This window comes from Botryllus schlosseri, chromosome 5 (genome assembly GCF_051294905.1).
Source record: "Botryllus schlosseri isolate E-star chromosome 5, Bs_hap1, whole genome shotgun sequence".
Classification (NCBI taxonomy): Eukaryota; Metazoa; Chordata; class Ascidiacea; order Stolidobranchia; family Styelidae; genus Botryllus; species Botryllus schlosseri.
Genome location: NC_137240.1, coordinates 15,761,123 through 15,780,277, shown reverse-complemented (window position 1 = coordinate 15,780,277; position 19,155 = coordinate 15,761,123). Strand labels below are relative to the sequence as shown.

The 19,155-nt window shown below is 41.1% G+C and overlaps 3 protein-coding genes across 6 annotated transcripts in view; 1 reads left to right on the top strand and 2 right to left on the bottom strand.

Moving 5' to 3' along the window:
• Positions 1-6,335, top strand: part of LOC145439204 (serine/threonine-protein kinase BRSK2-like) — a 98,690-nt gene extending 92,355 nt beyond the window's left edge. For both annotated transcript variants that reach the window (XM_080316698.1, XM_080316697.1), the window contains exons 12-17: positions 515-566; positions 635-785; positions 1,693-1,735; positions 1,793-1,937; positions 4,522-4,714; positions 5,200-6,335. In XM_080316698.1, the coding sequence (XP_080172824.1) occupies positions 515-566; positions 635-785; positions 1,693-1,735; positions 1,793-1,937; positions 4,522-4,714; positions 5,200-5,303 (688 nt within the window). In that variant the 3' untranslated portion in view covers positions 5,304-6,335. The remainder of the gene's footprint in view (positions 1-514; positions 567-634; positions 786-1,692; positions 1,736-1,792; positions 1,938-4,521; positions 4,715-5,199) is intronic.
• The window catches only part of LOC145439206 (ran-binding protein 9-like), a 333,125-nt gene that overhangs the window by 170,724 nt on the left and 143,246 nt on the right, over positions 1-19,155 (bottom strand). The window lies entirely within an intron of this gene.
• LOC145439211 (uncharacterized) lies at positions 10,669-13,492 on the bottom strand. Its single transcript, XM_080316708.1, has 6 exons — positions 13,313-13,492; positions 13,099-13,229; positions 12,853-12,929; positions 11,692-11,757; positions 11,549-11,626; positions 10,669-10,926 (listed from the first exon to the last, which is right to left on the bottom strand). Exons 1-6 carry the CDS (start codon positions 13,424-13,426, stop codon positions 10,790-10,792), a joined length of 603 nt encoding a protein of 200 aa, XP_080172834.1. The 5' UTR covers positions 13,427-13,492; the 3' UTR covers positions 10,669-10,789.

Sequence of the window (19,155 nt, the reverse complement as noted above, 5' to 3'; positions counted from 1 at the left end):
AATTATTTGGCAAACCAACAAAAATTGTTCCTGGCAGACACTAATTATTCCGATCAAGAATTACCTACCTTCGTGCTATGAGCGATTTCTTGTCAATGGTCGTTTTGATTTTAATATAGAATATGGAAATGGATAGGGGTTCGAGAAATTTTAGTAAGAGCTCACTTATTACGAGCGCTAAAAAGGTTAAGAAACACTGGCTTGTCGATTCGAAACATCACAAGATTGGAATAAAATGAAAAAGATAGGAAGGTGTCGAAACGACTTGGAGTAGTCTTTCAATCAGACATGTACATGAGAGACATGTAAAGCTGTACACAGAATAAAAGGTAATTAGATAATATAAATGGTACAAGCAAAGATAATGAAGTAGCATATGACGGTAAGCAAAGTCGATATGTCAGATCAAAGTCCTGTAATCATGATGATGTACAACTTGAAAATTAAATATTGCTCCTAATCAGTTATTCTGTTGCGAGCAGAGCTTTCGTGAATCTGTAGTGTTTGAATTCAGGTCGCAAAGTTTAACGGGAGATGGTACGCCACGAAGGATGTTCTCTTCGAACGTACGTATATATATCTGTTAGTAATCGATGTATCGATGCAGGATGAGATTGATTGTGTTCCTCGGCAGTCCGAAGTCCAGAGGCAGGCCGGTCAAGGCTCGAGTCAGGACATGTCGGAAAGCTCGCAAAACGATCCCCCTGTACCTTGGAGGCAACGTCTCTCCAACTGGAAGAATAACTTCATTGCATCACCAAGGTTTCATCGTGGTAAAATGCAAGGTGGGCGTTACGCATTCTTATCCACTGTACTGCAGCGGGATCGTGATAGGTTTTAGCGTTCCCATGCCCAAGTATTGGTTGATTTTTCTGCAGTAGGACATGAATTTTTTTATTACTGAATTTTTGGTGAAGTTCAACCAGGACTGCTAGTCGAGCAGCTTGGCTCGCAGTTATGATTTCGAAGACATATGAAAACTACAAGAAAAAGCATAAAATGAAAACTGAAATCTACTCTACTGAATAGTTTGAAATGGTAGTTTTGGACGAGTTACCCATAATTTTAATTGTAAATCAAGACGCATCTTTTTAATGCAAATTACTCAAGACACCACAAATTGAGCAATTTTCGAAAGTGTATTCTCTTACCATGATGCAATGTTCTATTTTGCCCGGTCCTTGTGATAATTACACAGACAAAAGTGATGCAAACCAATACAAAAACTACTTTCTCCGTTACAAAAGTTCAGGTGTAGAACGCCAGTAGGTCAAAAAGAAATGGAAGCAGTATCAAAATATCAACACTCGGGTAAGTAGCGCAAGTAAGCAAAACCTACTTGAGTACTCTGAAAAAGTAGAAGTACTTCCTTACCGATCACCTGTGCTCGAGCGCTGCACCGAAGTGGAAGAGGTCTATCAAAGCAGTCGCAGATTGTCATTGAGAAGAAGTGCTATAAAATTCTGCCCAATGCAAGTAGATTATGACAATTCACTCCACGATTAGCATGTCCAGCGGCTGCAACAAGCCATTACGATATCACGGAAATTTTTTACAAGTCGGGTTACATCTGAAAACAAATGTATTTGGCGAGTAATGCAATTAAAGGTAATCTACTTCGTTTCCACATCTGTTTCCTCTCAATTTCCATGATGTCACCATGGGTCTTCTATCAACCTTTGTGATCTTTAGAGCAATCTACTGAAGAGGTGACCAGCGCTTCGGAATCGAATGAGTATGTCGAATGGTGTGTGATGAGACTACGTGTCGTTCAATTGTTGCGATTATGCAGGTTTACGAAGCGATCTTGGTTCGGAAGTTTCTTCGCAAGCCACATACTGCAGTCGGAGAATTGTGCCGAGTTTCCGAATTCCATATTTGTCAAGGACAGAACGTTGAACAGTTTGAAAGGGGAACTCGTACACGTGTTTTTAACGGTAATTTCAAGCGTTTGTGTCGTCATAAAGCGTTGCATCTGTCACAAGATTCTAGCTTAATATCACTAAATGGGGAGATTATTTTTTGACATTGCAATAAAAGTCAAAATTTTGTCAAAATTGTAGCGTTATATGTCAAAAAATTGTGGAAATTGTTTTCAAAGTCAAAATTTATTTGCAAAGCAGTTCGTTTGTGTCGTGGTGGTTGCGCTGTCAGTGAACTTATCATTTGACATTTTACACCCTGTAGCCTACTTTACAGGCTTACTGTTGTAGATGGCCCATTGTGCACTCATTTTTAATCATAAACCATCGAATGAAACGGGTAAGTTGACGCGTGTAACGAGTAAAATCTTTAGTAGTACAAAAGTTTTTCCATGGTCACGCCGATATCTAAAATCGGAATCTGAAACTCGACTGCATGGTGGACCTTGGGTCTTATATCGCTATGGGTTTGTGTGGATGGCGAGATGTTAACAAAACTCAACATTCGGTCACGGTCTATAGAGAGCGATGTTGACAACATTGTTGGTATGAAACAACATGTGTGTTACTAGCGGTATGCACTGAACATCAATGTTGCCAACAAACAACTGCTTCCGTTGAAAGGTTTTGTTCGTAAGGACAGGCAGTTCCAATCAAAAATGTAGAAAATTACTGCAATGTGTAATTTAAATACATGAGTGCAAAATTTTGTCAAAATTAAGTGTCAAAAAATGCCAAAATTTGCATTTTTAGTGCAAAATCTTTCGTTTTTTCGATGAAACAATAATGGCCCTACCAATAAGTAATGGTGTATGGAAGCATTGAAACCACGATTGGCGGTGTCGCATAATATGAGTCATTTAGTATGAAGCTACATTCGGGGAAAGGACATATATGTGGAGTCGTGATCAACTCCCAGCATTTTCACTAGTTGTCAATGGAATAGGCATGGCCTGAAAATTACCAGACATCTATAATGGGATCTAGAACTGGCAATATATTCTGTGGAGCCGCATAAAAGGTACATAGCTGATAGCTCCATATCCTTCTGTTATGGCAGTGGTTCTCAACCGGAAGTCCGCGAAGCATTTTCAGGGGGTCCGCGAAACCTCCATAGTTCTAAAATGATTGATAACCTAATTTGTATTTTCTTTAATTAGGGAAAGCATATGAGACAGTTTCGCTTCATAATTGCGAAAACTTTACAACTCATATTATTAAAATGATCGTTTGAGATGAAATATCCGACTGTACAAACTCATTTAAATTGTCAAATAGCCAATAGCCTGATGTCAATGCAAACATATTCCTGTTTAGAGATGTTTTTTTCGGGGTTTGTGGAAAAATTAAATTCTGGATATATAGCCAGATCTAACAGGGTGACTTCGAAATGTTTGCAAAACATTTGGGATTTGGAGTTGTCAGTCTCACCAAATTAGTAAACATTCATTCGAAATAGAAATTCCTGAATTTTTTTCCTAATCTGTCCCAAAAATATGACCACTAAATAACCACTAAATAACTTCAAGATGAGATGCCAGATAGAAATGACTAGGCTGGACATGATATGCTCATTAAACACTCACACCAAAGTCTATCGTCGGAAGCGTTACGCCTTAATATTGCGTTGGATCTGACTACAATCCTTAATGAGCAATGAGCATTGACTGTTGATTATTCCAGGCAGGTTCGCGGCCCACTGTGCACGGTTTAACTGTATAATTATAAATAAATATTCGGTCTTCTGAAAGACTGATGGACAGTTCACTTTTCAAACACGGCGAATTTCGTAATCCCTAGACGTGATTATGATTCACATACTTTTATCTATATATCTCTGCCATGCGGACTTAGAATTTTAAAATTCATTCGTCTACCCATTAGCGAATGCGTCAATACGACTGTTCTTGCCGAAAATATATACGGCTCACATAATTTTGCATTTACAAATAACAGACACTCATTTTCTAGTTACCACCAATTTGTTCTAGCGTATGACGCACTCGTTCATATCAAATCGAAGATGCGTATGTCCAAGACAATAAAACAAGCAAAACTAGCTTGGAAGTAATAAAAGTCTGCCCAATTTCTTCATATAGTGTGGTGTTATTTTCAAGAAAAGTCATTTTGTAGCTGTTTATCACTAACCTACAAGCTACAATTGATATTTGCACAAGACAGATAACGGTTGCACGATAATTGGGCTAATTTTGAATGAAATCTTGAGGGGGGTCCGTGACGGTCCAAAAGAGGTCCGCGAAGACACAAAGGGGTCCACGAAGACGAAAAGGTTGAGAACCACTGTGTTATTGCATCATAATGAGTAATACTCGAACAATCTACTCGAAGCCTAATAATCTATTCAGAATCGAATCACTTGGGTACTATGATGATGAGAATTCCATCTTAATACAACCAAATGCTCCAATACGCCGTCAAATTATACGTCTCAAGTGCTTTGCGTTAGCTTACGCCAACAATAACCACTAAGCCGGGTATGGCGTCACTGTAAACTAAAAGATACTCTGACAGCTATTGGCTGTCTTGGGGACATACATATGAAAAACCAGCCTACGTTGATTGACGAATCGATTTTCAGATCCCAAGCCTGACGCACGAGATGACGAATCCGATGAGGTTTTTGTGCGAGTTCAGAGGGACTGTCTCGGCGATGTTTCACTACCGCTGGATCAAATTCCAAGTCGATATCGTCGGCCAGGAGGGCAGCGCGGAGGAAACTAATGCCCCGCAAGTCAAATCCGACTACATAGTCGTCTTCACGCATCTTTCAGGTGAACTTAAGAGCAGTTTTGTGAGCGGTACGCGCTGTATAACCGGCAATCGAGTTGAAAATTAGAGGTAAATCGTCAGACTTCTCACTGGTGCATGTTGCTATAGTGACCTCGTATGCGTATTTTAGACAAAACCGCTTACAACTTGGTATTTGAATTTGAGCACCTTTTCCATGTTCATTTTCTACATCTACTTCAAGTAGTTTTGACACGTCTTTTAATAGAGCATAAATTTACGTAAAACTTCTACTACTTGATTAGCAACCGTTACAACTTTGACAACCTCTGGCGACGCCCTCGCTGATAGGTATCGCCATGAATATACCGCTGGTTTTCCAGTCTATCGGCTATTTTGAGAGTTGTGCGATCGTGTTTTGCGACCATCCACGATCTTAACCCGACTTGTTCATGGTCACGTGCCGAATTTCTGATTCCGAGGGCTGGTTTCTTGTCGGCTTTGGTTGCAAATGAATCCTTGCGTTCAGGTCCAGCGAGACGATTCCGGCGAGTGTTCGAACTGCTTCAAGCCCACATGTGCTCGGCAGTCGTATTACAAAGCAAGAGCTGCGCTCAAAACGGACGTTCGTAGTCTCTCGCACGTGTTTACCGCGCATTTTACCTGTTCTTCACCAAAGCATAACGACACTTACTATATAAGCGCATCCATGAAGTTTCTATCTTTGTCGATACCTCTCTATTTATCGCGGTAGATTGTTGATATATTCTTCAAGTTGCATTGCCAGACGTGTTGTACCTACCTGAATCACACGCCTTTTGGCCTTCGTGTATCCAGCTTCGCATGCTATTGTCAACGTATTATATTCGCAAGTGGTAGAGCCCGTTGAGGGGATGTTTCGAGATTCGATGGGGCTGTAACGAATACTAGTTTGTTAAAAATGCGCCCAGCCTGGTTAGCTATTTGCTTAAGAATTGAGACCAGTGCTAAGTCACCTTTTAGATTGGGTATTTAATAGGGCTGGGCCTAATCGAGTGTCTGACTCATTACTGCCAGTTACACTGCATTGAAGATAATTTGGTATTTTTCGACCATGTCTGTTCGCCATATCGCCATACCTTCCATGCTGCCTGTCGATCACTATTTCACAGAAATGTTGCTTCCGCCAACGGTGCGACACAACACCAAGAAAGTGTTTAGCACAACACCAAGAAACTACAAAACTAAACTATGATTTGAGTACTTGCATCATTGTGCCCAACCGCAAACCTGGTATTCCCTATGACCTCGCACGCTTCATTAATATCTGTGATTAGTCTGGATATGATGCTCGATATAAAATCGATTTTGGCTTCCATGGGCGTGACAGGTTGTCCAAATTGGTCCCTACCCCTTCTCGTCAATCTGAATTTGTACAGTCCGACCTTACTGTGTTGATCAAATCATCGTGATTTTAAAAATCACCTTACCTGCTCGGGTGTTGTTTTTATTGTTTCGTATTTTGAATCACTGCCGCGTTTTACTCATGCTATCGTATGCCAGTACTGCACAATTAATTTATGTAGAAATATTACTGTGAATGTTCGACATGTCGTACTACTGTGATGTCTCTGTAACACTGTTTGAATTTACTGTAATACACACTTGGTGATCTTGTCCTCTGAATGGAGAGCTTCTATTTGGTATTCGCGGCAGAACTGGGGCGACTTTCGGACCGTTTCCGAAGCTCGCAAGTGCTGTTAGGATAGGGTTACCTTATTTTCGTGACTCAAATTCCGGACACTCTTTAGCGCCCTCTACTGGGTTTTAAAATTAGGTAGGGACACGGTATGTCAATATGCCGTCACAATAACAATGTTTTGACTGTCGATCGCATACAGGAGTGGATTTTTGAACATTGTCCGGGAAATAACTGGGCTATTGGGCCATCTCTGAATTGAGCTCTGTTGATTGCTAGCGTTGGTATTCTCATTTGGTCTGCAACAGACTTCTTCATGGGCCGGATGAACTTGTCCGGCCAGCCAGCCGTGTGTTTTTTACCGCCCTGTTATACTGTTATGTCGGTGCAGTGCAGCTATGTGTTTGTGTGTTGTACAATGTACAGTCATCTCACGGTTAAGTACGCAACTTGATCCTGAGTAGTTAGCATAGGTGGTCAAAGTAGTCAAAGCTACTCAAGTAGAAGTAGAAGTAGTGACGAATAAATCTACTCAAGTACGAGTAGAACTACTTCCATAAGTCACCTAAAACTACTTGAAGTAGAAGTAGAATTGACCGACTTTAAATCTACTCAAGTAAGTAAGTAGTTTGGAAAACTGTCTTAATTCGTTCGCATGGACTGCCAAAAGCTGCAAATTGAGCTATGCGGAACGTGCAGAGAGCTTGATTCGTATTGATGCATCCCATGAGATATCAATTATCGACAGAATAAGCATTCTTTCGCATAATGGGATGCAAATTACATGAAAGTGCGATACTAACCCTTTGTTTACTAGAAGATCACGTTTTAGAGAACATCATGGCATGGCGCCCTACCCCATATTATCAGGCCCCGAGTTTAGGCGAAGAGCAAATACGGAGAAGTTGTCTCGGATACGGTTTCAACACTTTGCGCCATTAGTACACGTTAATAACAAATATTGTGGATCGTAAAATTTATATTTAGTGTAGCTTTATTTTCGGAAAATAGAGGCATTACTACAGTTGCGTTTATGCTTCAACATATGTTCTGCAGACAAAAGAACTGAACGTAATTAGAACTCAAAGTATGATACTCGGAATTGAAAGTGAAATACAAATACCACTGGCGCTCATGCATTATTGGGATAGCATGGAGGGGTGGTGCATGACTTAGAAAGCCGTAAAGGCTATATCTGCACTTCCTTGTCCGGCGGCATATGCACATCATGCACTCATGGTATGCATATGCGCAGATCGTGTGTATCATGAGTCGGTGTATATGCCGCAAAAACATCAAGGACAAAAATAAACTATGTCCTTCCTTCCTTCCTTCTAAAAAGCGGAAAATATATTTCATGTCTTTTGTTCATAAAACTTCAAAGGTGATCTGCTAAAACAGGTGTAACGTTCAAACAAGCAGGATTTTCCAGATTAGCAGGACACGTCATGGGCTGCTAGATTACGATATGATAGGTAATTGCCAGATTGCGAAACTGTACTTTTAAACGTTAAGGTGGGCCTTATTTACTGTGATGAAATATTTGATATGAGTGACAATGCGGTGTGGGCGGAACCAAGCAATCCGGTTCCTAAATGATATTCACTGATACTTTCGTGAAAACATATTTGTCACTCCATAACTATACAGTGCGCAAAGCGCAACAAAATTTCTGGGCGTTACTTGACTTTTATGAATATTAAATGTTGATACTCCGTGAAGATAGTCCCGAAATTCCTCAGGCTATCTTTCGTATTGGGGGATCAAACTACTTCTACTTGACAAACTGAAAATAGCGAAAAGTAAGTAAGTAGATCACAAAATATTACGAAGTAGAAGTAGAGAAAATCAGATCTACTTGAGTAAGTACCAGAAGTAGAGGAAAACTACTTAAGTACTTCTAAAAAGTAGAAGTACTTCGTTACTGACCAGTGACCACCTCTGGTAGTTTGTGCGAACTTATGTGGTAGTGCGTACTTAGCAGATATACAGCCACCTAGTGAAGGTGTGCTTGCACTGCCTTATGCAGCTATACTTGCATTTTTTACGTCATTGACAATGCGTTGCCCATGTTCATTTTCTGTTGTGTGGTTTTGTATGCCATTGTTTCTGCTAAGTTAGGGTTACCATATTTTTGTAACACAAATTCCGGACGCTATTTAGCGCCCACTTGAGGATTTCAAAATGAAGTATGACCGTGATCACATTGTCGATCAATATGACGTCACACCAGCAAAGCTTTGTTTATCGACTGAAGGTGGTCACGATCCAGTTCAGGAGTATGTGTTGTAAGTTATAACCAGGGCCGAAGTCACATCTTTTAGCCCCATCCCGTCCAAATAAACACTGATCTTGGGCCCACCGTCGAGTAATCGATGCATTTTCTTGGGGCTGACTATATGCATCTATGGTCGTTTTATGATTTGATGAATCATGTCAATAATATTCGTTCTTCCATACATTACTATATAATATGATCCTCTCTTCGCCCACATGATCAGAGTTAGTGATCCTCGCTTCGCCCACATGATCAGAGTTAGTGGTATAGAGATGGTCGAGGATGATGACTTCAAAAATGCAAGGAGCGTAATTGTACATCGTCAAGTCGTGTTCATGTCACACCGATAAGATTATTTATAAGCGTAATGTCGATGCGCACTACACCACTCAGCTATATAAACACCGCACGTCCCCTGGTTTCCAACCTTTTACGGTCGCGGATCCATCTCCAATTTGAAAATGCTCCGTGGCCCAGCTGATTACAGATTAAAGGGCGACACATTTGCCCAGACTTATTGACGGCCTATTTTGAAAGCTGGTTACGTTCAACATCTTCGCGAACCCCAGAATAAGGGCAAACTACCCCCAGGTTTAGAACCACTATGTTTGAATAAAGCATCCAAACGGCCTTAACCGACTCAATGAATATACCGTTATCTTGTAATTGCAATTACAATTAGACTTATTTCTGTAAATGAATGTTATTTCTATTTATTTTTGATCGCAAAGTTTGCGAGGGTAGTAGTCCCTAAATTAAAAGTAATATATATGTGATACTAAATCGCGCTAAGCGCGAAGAAAAATTTCATGTAGCATAAATCTGCCCAAAAATAATATTGTTTATTTTGATTTAGGAAAAATTTTTAGCCTTCAAGCCTTCAAATTCCGGACATTAAGGCATATTTTAGAAATTCCTCCCGGACGCAGTTTTAACAGCGAAATTCCGGACATGTCCGGGAAATTCCGGATGTATGGCAACCCTATGCTGAGTGAACAGTACAGCCCAAGTACAATTTTCGCGTTCGCATGATGTCAGGTAAAGTTAATATTGGAAATCATAGCCAAGTTGTGTGTGCCGTGCATTCCGAGTAAAAGAAATCTCGCCAGAGAGTGTCTCCAATTGTTTGTGCAAATGCCACATGAGCACACAAAGCTCCATACACATTGATTGGAAACCTACATCTCCGGCCTGTATGAAGAGTATGAGATGACCTGTCAAATATCTTAGTCAGCGTAAAGCATGGATGGACGTCGGCACATGTTGGAAATGGTTCAACGAAGTGTTTTATCCGCAAGTAAAAAAGAGAACAGGACGCCCGGTTCTCTTGTTGTTGGATAACGCTCCGGGACATTTTCTAATCTTTGAACGGAATCACGTCAAAGTGGAATTCTTCCCACCAAACTGTAGGCTACTAGTTGGAAACAGCCATGTGACATGGGAATCATCGCGGCAATTAAGAATAGGTAGAGATATTTATATCTCAGGCAGGTTCTGGACTTTTACGAGCTTGGCGAGAACTTGAAGGACCATGAGAAAGAACAAGCTAAAAGATTACCCAGCAGATGGGCAGCATGTGTTGCTTATGGGAACCCTGCTTATTTGCTGGAAGCTGCTCACTATGAAAAACAAGCATGGTATTTAATATCGGATGCGTCAGTAAGAAACTCAGGCTCAACTACTAACTCCGTTCTCCGTTGGATGGGGCGTTGATGAGGAAGCTAACTTCATGTCTGACATGTCTGAAATGTAGTTTAAGCTTTTGGCCTTGCCAGACAACGTATTTTCTGCTTCTTTATAGGCCCCTTGGGTAATATAATTGCAAAACCCTTATATAGGATGTTATGAATATCATAATCATAAATTAGTTGGATGCTGAAATGACCAAGTAAACTGGCTATCAATTCAACATCCTCTTCTACCAACAGAGACTAGGCTTCTCTTCCGTAGCATTAATGCCTGGTGTAACTCTGTGCGATCGACTGTCTAACTTGATATTCGATACAGCCGCTCTAATATGCGTAGTAGGCCTCCACTACACCGTGTCTGTTATTTCGACATATCGTTGTTAATACACCTGAATCATTCGAGTATACATTCCTTTATTTAACACGACATATCTGATGCTTCCATATACTGAAGGTAATATTTATGTTTGCGGCATTATGCTCCGTACACATCTGCGCAGCGACTAAGTCGGAGAGGGGCTGATACGCCGTGCTCCAAAAGATCGTTGTGGATGAATACGAGTTGCTCAGCGGACACCATCTTTTCTCTGGTGTATATATCAACCTCCCAGCCTGAAATATGTGCGTACACGGAAAAGTTATAACGTGATACTAAACCTGTGGCTATAGCTGATCTATGGGAAACAGATGCATGAAGAACTTGATGGTATGACAGACTCCAATTCGCATTGAATTCATGATTACGGATTATGTCGAATTCCGAAATAGGCCTACACGGTAGTGCGGAGCGGATCGACAAATTCTCTGGTCCGGATCCGGCCGTATCAGGAAAAAGTACTGATCCTGCTCCGGCCAAAATTGAAAAAGTCCTGCCGGAAATCCGGCCCAGCACGGTACGGTGGTTGCGTGAATTAAAAAATATGGCTCGTTTCTTTTCGCACTGGCTTGGCGGTTACTTGCGTGTTGTTGGTTGGTAGTTATTTAGTTACAACGTCATGCTTATCCATAAAGATTCTGGCCTTATCAAAAAAGTACTGATCCGCCTCCGACCCGGCTTCGGCCGTATCAGAAAAAGTACTGATCCGGCTCCGATCCGGTCCGGCCAAAATTGAAAAAATCAGGCCGGATATCCAATCCGGCTCCGGTTCATGCTCCGCACTACTACACGGAATTTAGTTAACTTACGTGCGTTATTTCAAAACATAGTCGGCACGCACGCCACTAGCGAACTTACCGGAAGATCTGCATCGAACGTAGGCAAAGTATGTTAAGTCTGCAAGAACGGTGTATTTCGCCCATTCCGCCTCTGCAGCTGTGAAATGTATATTATTCACTGAGATGAGCTGTATTCTGCTTCTATCTATAACTTCGACTTACATTCCGTTTTTGCTTTTGGATCGATTTTTCCCGATTTATCTTCCCATATGGCCATCAATGCGTCTTCTTTTCGTGACAAAATAGAAAGTTTAGAATCGACAATTATACGTTTGAAAGAAATGCTTAATTTTCAGAGGCTTACGCTCCCGTTTCCCTGCAAGCTGCAAATCTCACAAGATATGAGAGATTGATTTGTATTGGCACTTGACAGGGTACCGATCAAAACTACGCGGTTAATAGAAAAACAACGGTATGCTATATGTGTGGATCAATAAACGGTCCGCAATAAGACCTGTCCACCGAACTAAATGCAGCAGGGATATCTTTAATTTTCGTTGAGGGTTTGACGAATAAAAACAGAGCGATGATAGAATGATAAATGAATAGAATTGATAACTGTGCTACTGATGTATTTTAATCGATTCAGGGCATCGCACTCCAAAATTATCCGCTGCTCCGATATGGAAACTGGCCGGGATCATACAAGATTGATATCCAACAAGACACATTGAATTTTGATCAGCAAATTTTCTTGCATATATCGGAATCGGCACGTAAAGAATTTCGAGCGTTGTGAGACGATAAACGGGTATAGGGATTGTGTGAATGTGAGGTTCGCGATACGTGTGTGATGTGAACCTCAGAAATTTAGAGGTTCACGTTCACAAACGAACCTTGGAGAGAATACACAGTTGTATAATGTAATAAATCTAGCAGGCGCACGGGTTCCATCTTGGCTTGATATGTTCATTGTATCATAAAAACCAAATCCGTGCGATTGGGGTGTTAGTGTTAGCTACTGTATAACTTATAAATGGGGTAATAGAGTACAGAAAGTATAGAAACACGTTTTACACTCTGTTATATATCAATGTATCAATAGTCAGACGCCGAATACATTGTCCGGTCTGGCCTAGACCGTTGAGGCGTAAGCTTATACAGGGCCGTCACAGCACTTCGTCAGCCCCACCCACCCCAAAAAAACGTTGGTCTTCGGGCCCCCATAGGGTGATAAACCGGACTTCTGGGGGTTCGCGTTCACACGATCCAGAACCTTTCAGAGTTTCACATCATTCCTAATAAACAGCCCATATTTCATCTCTATGAGCTCCACCCTACCACTTTCGGATTAACTGCCCAGTTCTATTTTTACTATCTTACTTTTCGTGGCTGACGTTTTTCGAAAATATCCATCTTCGGTTTTCGACACTTGCTGTTGAAGAGATACTTTACCTCCGCTAAATGGTAGGTAGAAGTCAATTTCAAAAAGTAACAAATTATTCCAAATTTTGACCATCTTATATGAAAGCTTCGGTTTCCGATAAATTCAAAAAAGGCTTTGAACCGAGTGGTTTTTATAGTAAAATCAGTATAGAGTGAGGTAATTTTATCGCAAAGGTGACTCACCCGTAAAGTGGGATATCAAATGAAAGTTGAAGTCCTTCGGAATTTAGCGTTAGATCTTTAACGGTTATGCATGGGTTGTCCAAGGATAATCTGTCCATGGTTGTCACCGTTTCGTACCAAGTACCGTTGAACTGTCAAATATTGTTACTTGTTACTACGCCAATAATTCACTCGAGATTTTTTTGTTCCGCATAAATTTTCAATAAATTCCTACCTTTTTCCAATCGATAGAAACATCCTCTTTTGGCAAAGGAGCTGTAACATCACATTCGGGGTACGCGGACACCGCCAAAGTGACGGTCAAACTTACGACAAAAAATGGTATCATCGCGATCGTTCTATGGAAACTGGATCTACGTTGGGACTGTCGTTTTATTAGTTCTGAAATTATAAAATATCTATTACGACGTTCTGACTATAGCTCTGTTAGCGAATAGTATTGACCCCGGGATTTAAAAAGCTGTTTCTACTATACGAATAAGAGCTAATGGACAATATATACATAAACCCGTTTGCCGATGTAATACCTGTGATGAAGCTTAAACCCACTGATAAAGATGCTTTACACTTCATTCAATAGGGTGATATTGTTGAAGTTAAATTCCAACGCATATAACAAGTGTGACAAGATCGCCAAGGCCACCAAATTTACGAAAAAGTATAGTGCGAAGGAAGGAAGAGAGTATATATTCTCAAAATCCTGAAGGATGGAAATGAGAAGGGAACGCAAGGCTATCGACTCTGCAACGTCAATTTTCATCTTCACTTTATGTAGGAGTGCGGATAGCGTAACGAGAAAGCCCTAGATACCAGCTTCCTATACAGGGCTTCAATCCATAACTTAGTAGGCTACCGATCGACAAATGGTAGAATCTACCATTGCGATATCTTTATGCGGTTTTTATAGCCGATAGTGCGCATGGGTGCGACACGATATCTATGCACCTTAAATCGACTCAGTGTGCCTTTTATTGCACTGAAGAGTGCACAGGCATCGATGAATACATGAAAAGTCGTCGTAGCTATACTCCAACGACCTCGGTTCGAAGTACATACAGATTTTCGTTCAGCAGAAATGATATCATTTGGGCTCAACACCTCGCGAGACATCGATTGCGAATACCAATATAGAATGAGGCATGTCTTCGTAATTCACGTTTGCACATGTAATCGTGATTGTCGCAATGTTTGATAACAATGAAACACGTCCTTTCAATCTTCTATTACATCAGTCGTTCTGAACCTTTATTAACCTCCGAAACACTTACACAAGAGGCCGGCTACCTTTCGTATGCAGCGTGCCAAAATGTCAAAAATTGTCAAAATATTATCAACTGGCATGCCAAACATTTTTAATTTTGTCATATTTGGCGTTTCAAGCAAGGAACCCCACCAATCGCTATCTGCAGCTGGCATCGGTTACGTCCGGGATTCTTACAGTATTGGTCGCGAAGGGTATACATTTTGGTCGCTATACCGCACTAGACCTGTCGCCTAATGTGCGTAATATATGCATCATTCAATTTTAGTCGCGTAATGATCGATCTTCTGTGATTGCTTTGGTCGTTTCCAAGTCCACTGTGCTCGGTACCATGGTCAATAAGTGACAGGCCCATCAAGGATGTTACGATGATATGACCTGATGATGAAAACTGTGTCCACCCCTGTATCATACAAGTCGTTTTGATATCACAAGGTTGGTCTGACCCTATAGATTTGTCTGTAAAGCTCCGAAGATCGCGATAAAGCGATAAAGGCTGTCGTTGCCACAGACATATTGGAATCGCTTACAAGTATCAATCGAAAATATTTGAATAAATCCGTTCGTGAGACGAACGCGATTCCAAAGTCGCATTCCGTACGGGACTCGATTTTTTCCTCTGTGGATGCCATTTGACACGTGCAGCTCAAGCTGCGGGCGCTGTACTATTCGGCGTCGGTCGTTTCGGCACCTGGACAGTGGACATATCAACGTCGAACGTTTTGGCCAACATGCGGCGGGTATTTTATTTCAAGGTTTTATCGCCGAAATCATTTTGGCAGCGCACGGAGTCGCATGGTCGCATGTTGCCGGAAACGTAACCGTGCCAGTGCCAGTGCCGAAATGCCGATTCATAAAATAGTCGCGCTCCCACAGGCTGCACCTAGTGCACATTCCTAGACTAAAGGATCCAAACGGTTACCGTATATATATATATAAATATATAATGAGGAAAACAGGTTCAGGTAAATCGCGCGAATCGCGCAAAAAAAATTCAAGATTAATAAATCTGATCCAAAAGACTATATTTTATGTTGGTTTACGAAATAATTTTATGTCGTCAACGAGCTTTTCCATTGTGAAAACTTATGCTTTGCAACAAACATGGTCATAATAGATTAAAAAAAAGCCCTACTTGATCACATCTTGTCGTTACACTAACACTGTTGCCCTACCTCGCCTAGACATTGCGTCATTGATCATTTGCTACCATTGTTTAATTTTTTTTTTCTATTTTCCTTTCTTAACTAAACATTTTTTTACAGCCAGACTGTTCTGAGTCAAGTGTACCTGTTTGATGCTGGTGTGATCAGACTAGATGACCTTCACGGTCTTATCGATCATTCCTATCTAATACCGAATACTGTGCACGCATATTTTCTGTACCACCATCACTGCCGTTTGTTATGTATTTTGGTTCGATGAAAATAAAGACTCTCTCTCTCTCTCTCTAATATGTTTAGTGCGCTAAACAGTTTGGCGAGCCATGAAAAATCATCTCGCGTGCCACAAATGGCACGCGTGCCGGGGGTTGCCGACCCCTGACTTACGCTAATCTACAAGCTTTCGCCGAACAACAAATTTTCGATGAGTCACAAGAACAAAAATCTACCACGATGCACATCTGACTACACATCTGATACATGACTGTGATAGATTACTCTTGCATAGAGTCAACGGTGCATCAACATAGTGATAAAAGAACAAATCATTAAAATATTATTTTCACACAAAACGACAACATCATAAGGAATATTTATTGAAAATCAGTGTGACTTCTGCTGTTTGCTTTCAGATACCAGTTCGTAAATGTTGCAACATACAGCAGGGATATCTAAAATTTCCGCTCAGGCTTCGTACGAAGAAAAGCAGAGCAAAGTGATCATAGAGTTATATTATAAGTGGATAGAATGACATTGACACCCAATAGAAGTAAATTGTGATCCGTAACCCCTTTTCAGCTGCGTGAAACCGCTGATTTAATGGGCTGACCAGGTTCGTGAGCGTGACCCCTTCCAACGGATCTCAAACAACTCTATCAATATCACAAACTCCTAGAAAATTGGGAGAAAGAAAGTAAGGAAGTAGAAGTAGAAGTAGAAGGAATCGTCATATAATAGAGGTGCTTGGACGACGGAAATGCGAAGGATGCGCAAGGCTCTGTACCAGGCTAGTCGTAGTGCGTATGGGTTCAACACAGAGATGGAAGTCGGGCCGGGCTTTTCGGGTTCGGGCCGGGTTCGGGCCCAAAGTTATAAAAATTATCGGGATTGAATCGGGCCGAATAGTCACTACGAAAAGCATTTGATTTGCAATTTTGTTCGAAAGTGGCACAACTACATATAAGATACACCAATACCGTATCACGTATAAGTATGGCAATATCTGTGAATAAATTTTATACGAAGTACGAACCCAGATAAACTTCATTATAAGACGGCCCGAAGACTATGATTGAATAATGAAACAATGTCAGCTAAATAGTAAACAAGTGTCCCAAATACGCCAGACATTGATCATTGTTCAGGCCACATTGTGACGAAAACATGACTTACGGATGGATGGATTACCATGCTGGAGCCTGGATTACTACCAGTTTAGTTTTTTAATTTCGATGAGGCATGCTGAACTGAACAGCTAGAAGCAGGTGATGAGACGACGGCTTCCGTTGTGGCACAGCAGAATTGATCGATAGATGTGTTACGGCGGTGTTAATATTTATTAAAGAAAGCTTTTAGATGCGCCATAGTGATTTTGTCGTCCATGGTGAATTGCTTTAGGTCTATACGGAAACTAACTTATATTGTATTAGGCTATGTGACAGCGGTAGTATTGTTATATAACAGTGTTGGGATCAAGTCACTTCCTTCGAGTCACGAGTCATTTCGAGTCATTGCGCATTTTGACTCGAGTCAAGTCAAGTCAATCGATTTTCAAAGGTGACTCGAGTCAAGTCGAGTCAAGTCAAGTCACGAGTCAAGTCACAATTCAAGTCAAGTTGCCATTTCGAAGTATGAGGCATGATTGCATCATTGCATTTTGCTAGCTGTCTGAAATACATATTGAGTGGTCCCTGATTCTGAACCGCTAAACGAATATAGAGCAGTGATGAGCACCGGAGCGGAGTCGGAGTGGATTCGGAGCGGAGTTTTGCCGATTTTGTGACAGTCGGAGCGGAGTCGGAGTTTACTACAGATATTTTTTCGGATAATTTCGGAGTATTGTAACTTTTGTCTCCGATATCTTTGGATAGCTCTGACCAGAATACACTCTTGATTATGATTACAAACCAAAACACAGACAGTTGACACCTTGTAAAGTTGTAATATGACAGGTAACATGCAAAATGATTGCCAAGTGCATAAAAATCAGCCATCTGCACTGCAATTAGGGACTGGAGAGTAGACAATATTATGAGGTCACCCATATTATCACATTAATTTAGTAAAACACATTACCAAGTGTACCATGCTTGCCACTGTTTCGGATACTTGACGAGATTCGTCGGAGTATCTCGGAGTCTGGGATTGAGCTGTTCGGAGTCGGGGGGAGTTTTCCTCAGACACTAAAGTTGTCGGAGGGATTCGGAGTCTCGAAAAGCACTATCCGCTCATCACTGATATAGAGTTGAATATACACGCAAGCAGGCGCTGTATCGCTCACATATACGTATAACTGGTAAACTACGTTGATAGTCACCAGCCAAAATAGAGAATAGAGAATTGATTGAGAACGAATTGATAAGATGCAATACATTACCCATTTACAAATTGAGAGACGAACCCGACTGTATCCAGTAACTGTTGAGGCTATTGAAATAATCAATACTTCGTATAACGTGTGAATGCAACGCCCTTTGTATGGATGACAGTTGACTTGTATTTTGAACACACTATTTTTTCTCATCTTGGCCAATTTCATTCCTTTATTGCTTTAATTTAGTTTAATATTGAACCATTTAATACAGTCCATATTTTGCAAAAAGGATGGTGGAACTAAGTTAACAGTGGGGCTGTTTTCAGCGTATTCTCATTCAGACATATTAAGTTCTCTTGCCATATGCAAGATTGCTATCGAAAGAAAACAAAGTGAGAGCATTGAAAGCGTTGAAAAGCTCGAAATTTGAATCGTATATCAGCTTATTTGCTCGCAACAGTTGAAAATTGCTATTTGAACTAGGTTTCGGGCCGAAACGGGCTCAAAACTCTACCGTCGGGTTCGGGCCGGGTTCGGGCTGAACTTGTCGGGTTCGGGCCGGGTTCGGGTCCGGCTCACCCGGCCCGCTTCCATCTCTGGTTCAACACGATATGTGTACGCTTTAAATCGTCTCATGTGCGTCTTATTACGCAGACATCGGTGGAAACACGAGAAGTGGCCGTATTTACATCCCCGCGACCCCAGAGCGAAGAATATGCAGATTTTATTCAGCAAGACTGACATAATTTAGGCTCAACTACACGCACCGTATTATCAAATACCAATACAGAAAGGGACGGGTCTTAGTGATTCACGTGAGTTTACAGCGATAATCAGGATTATCGAAATGTTTGAGAAATATTGAGTCACGACTCACGACCCTTCAATTTATGATTAAATTTATTACGTACCGGCAGGAAATCATCGTCAGTCGGTAATTAATTAAGTCTTTACACGATTATGATTACATCTTAGCTCCGTGGTTTTGGGTGTGTAGATTCTCCGTTTTTCCGTGTGTCCATCGACGCATGCTGCACAATATAACGCACAATGAGTCGATCGTGCTCCACACGCACGATATAGGTTATATAAAGACCACC

Coding starts and splice junctions, on each gene's coding strand:
- LOC145439211 (XM_080316708.1), bottom strand. CDS start 13,426: ATGATACCATTTTTTGTCGTAAGTTTGACCGTCACTTTGGCGGTGTCC. Junction 13,230..13,312: donor TTTCTATCGATTGGAAAAAG/GTAGGAATTTAT, acceptor AATATTTGACAG/TTCAACGGTACTTGGTACGA. Junction 10,927..11,548: donor CGTTCGATGCAGATCTTCCG/GTAAGTTCGCTA, acceptor CACATATTTCAG/GCTGGGAGGTTGATATATAC.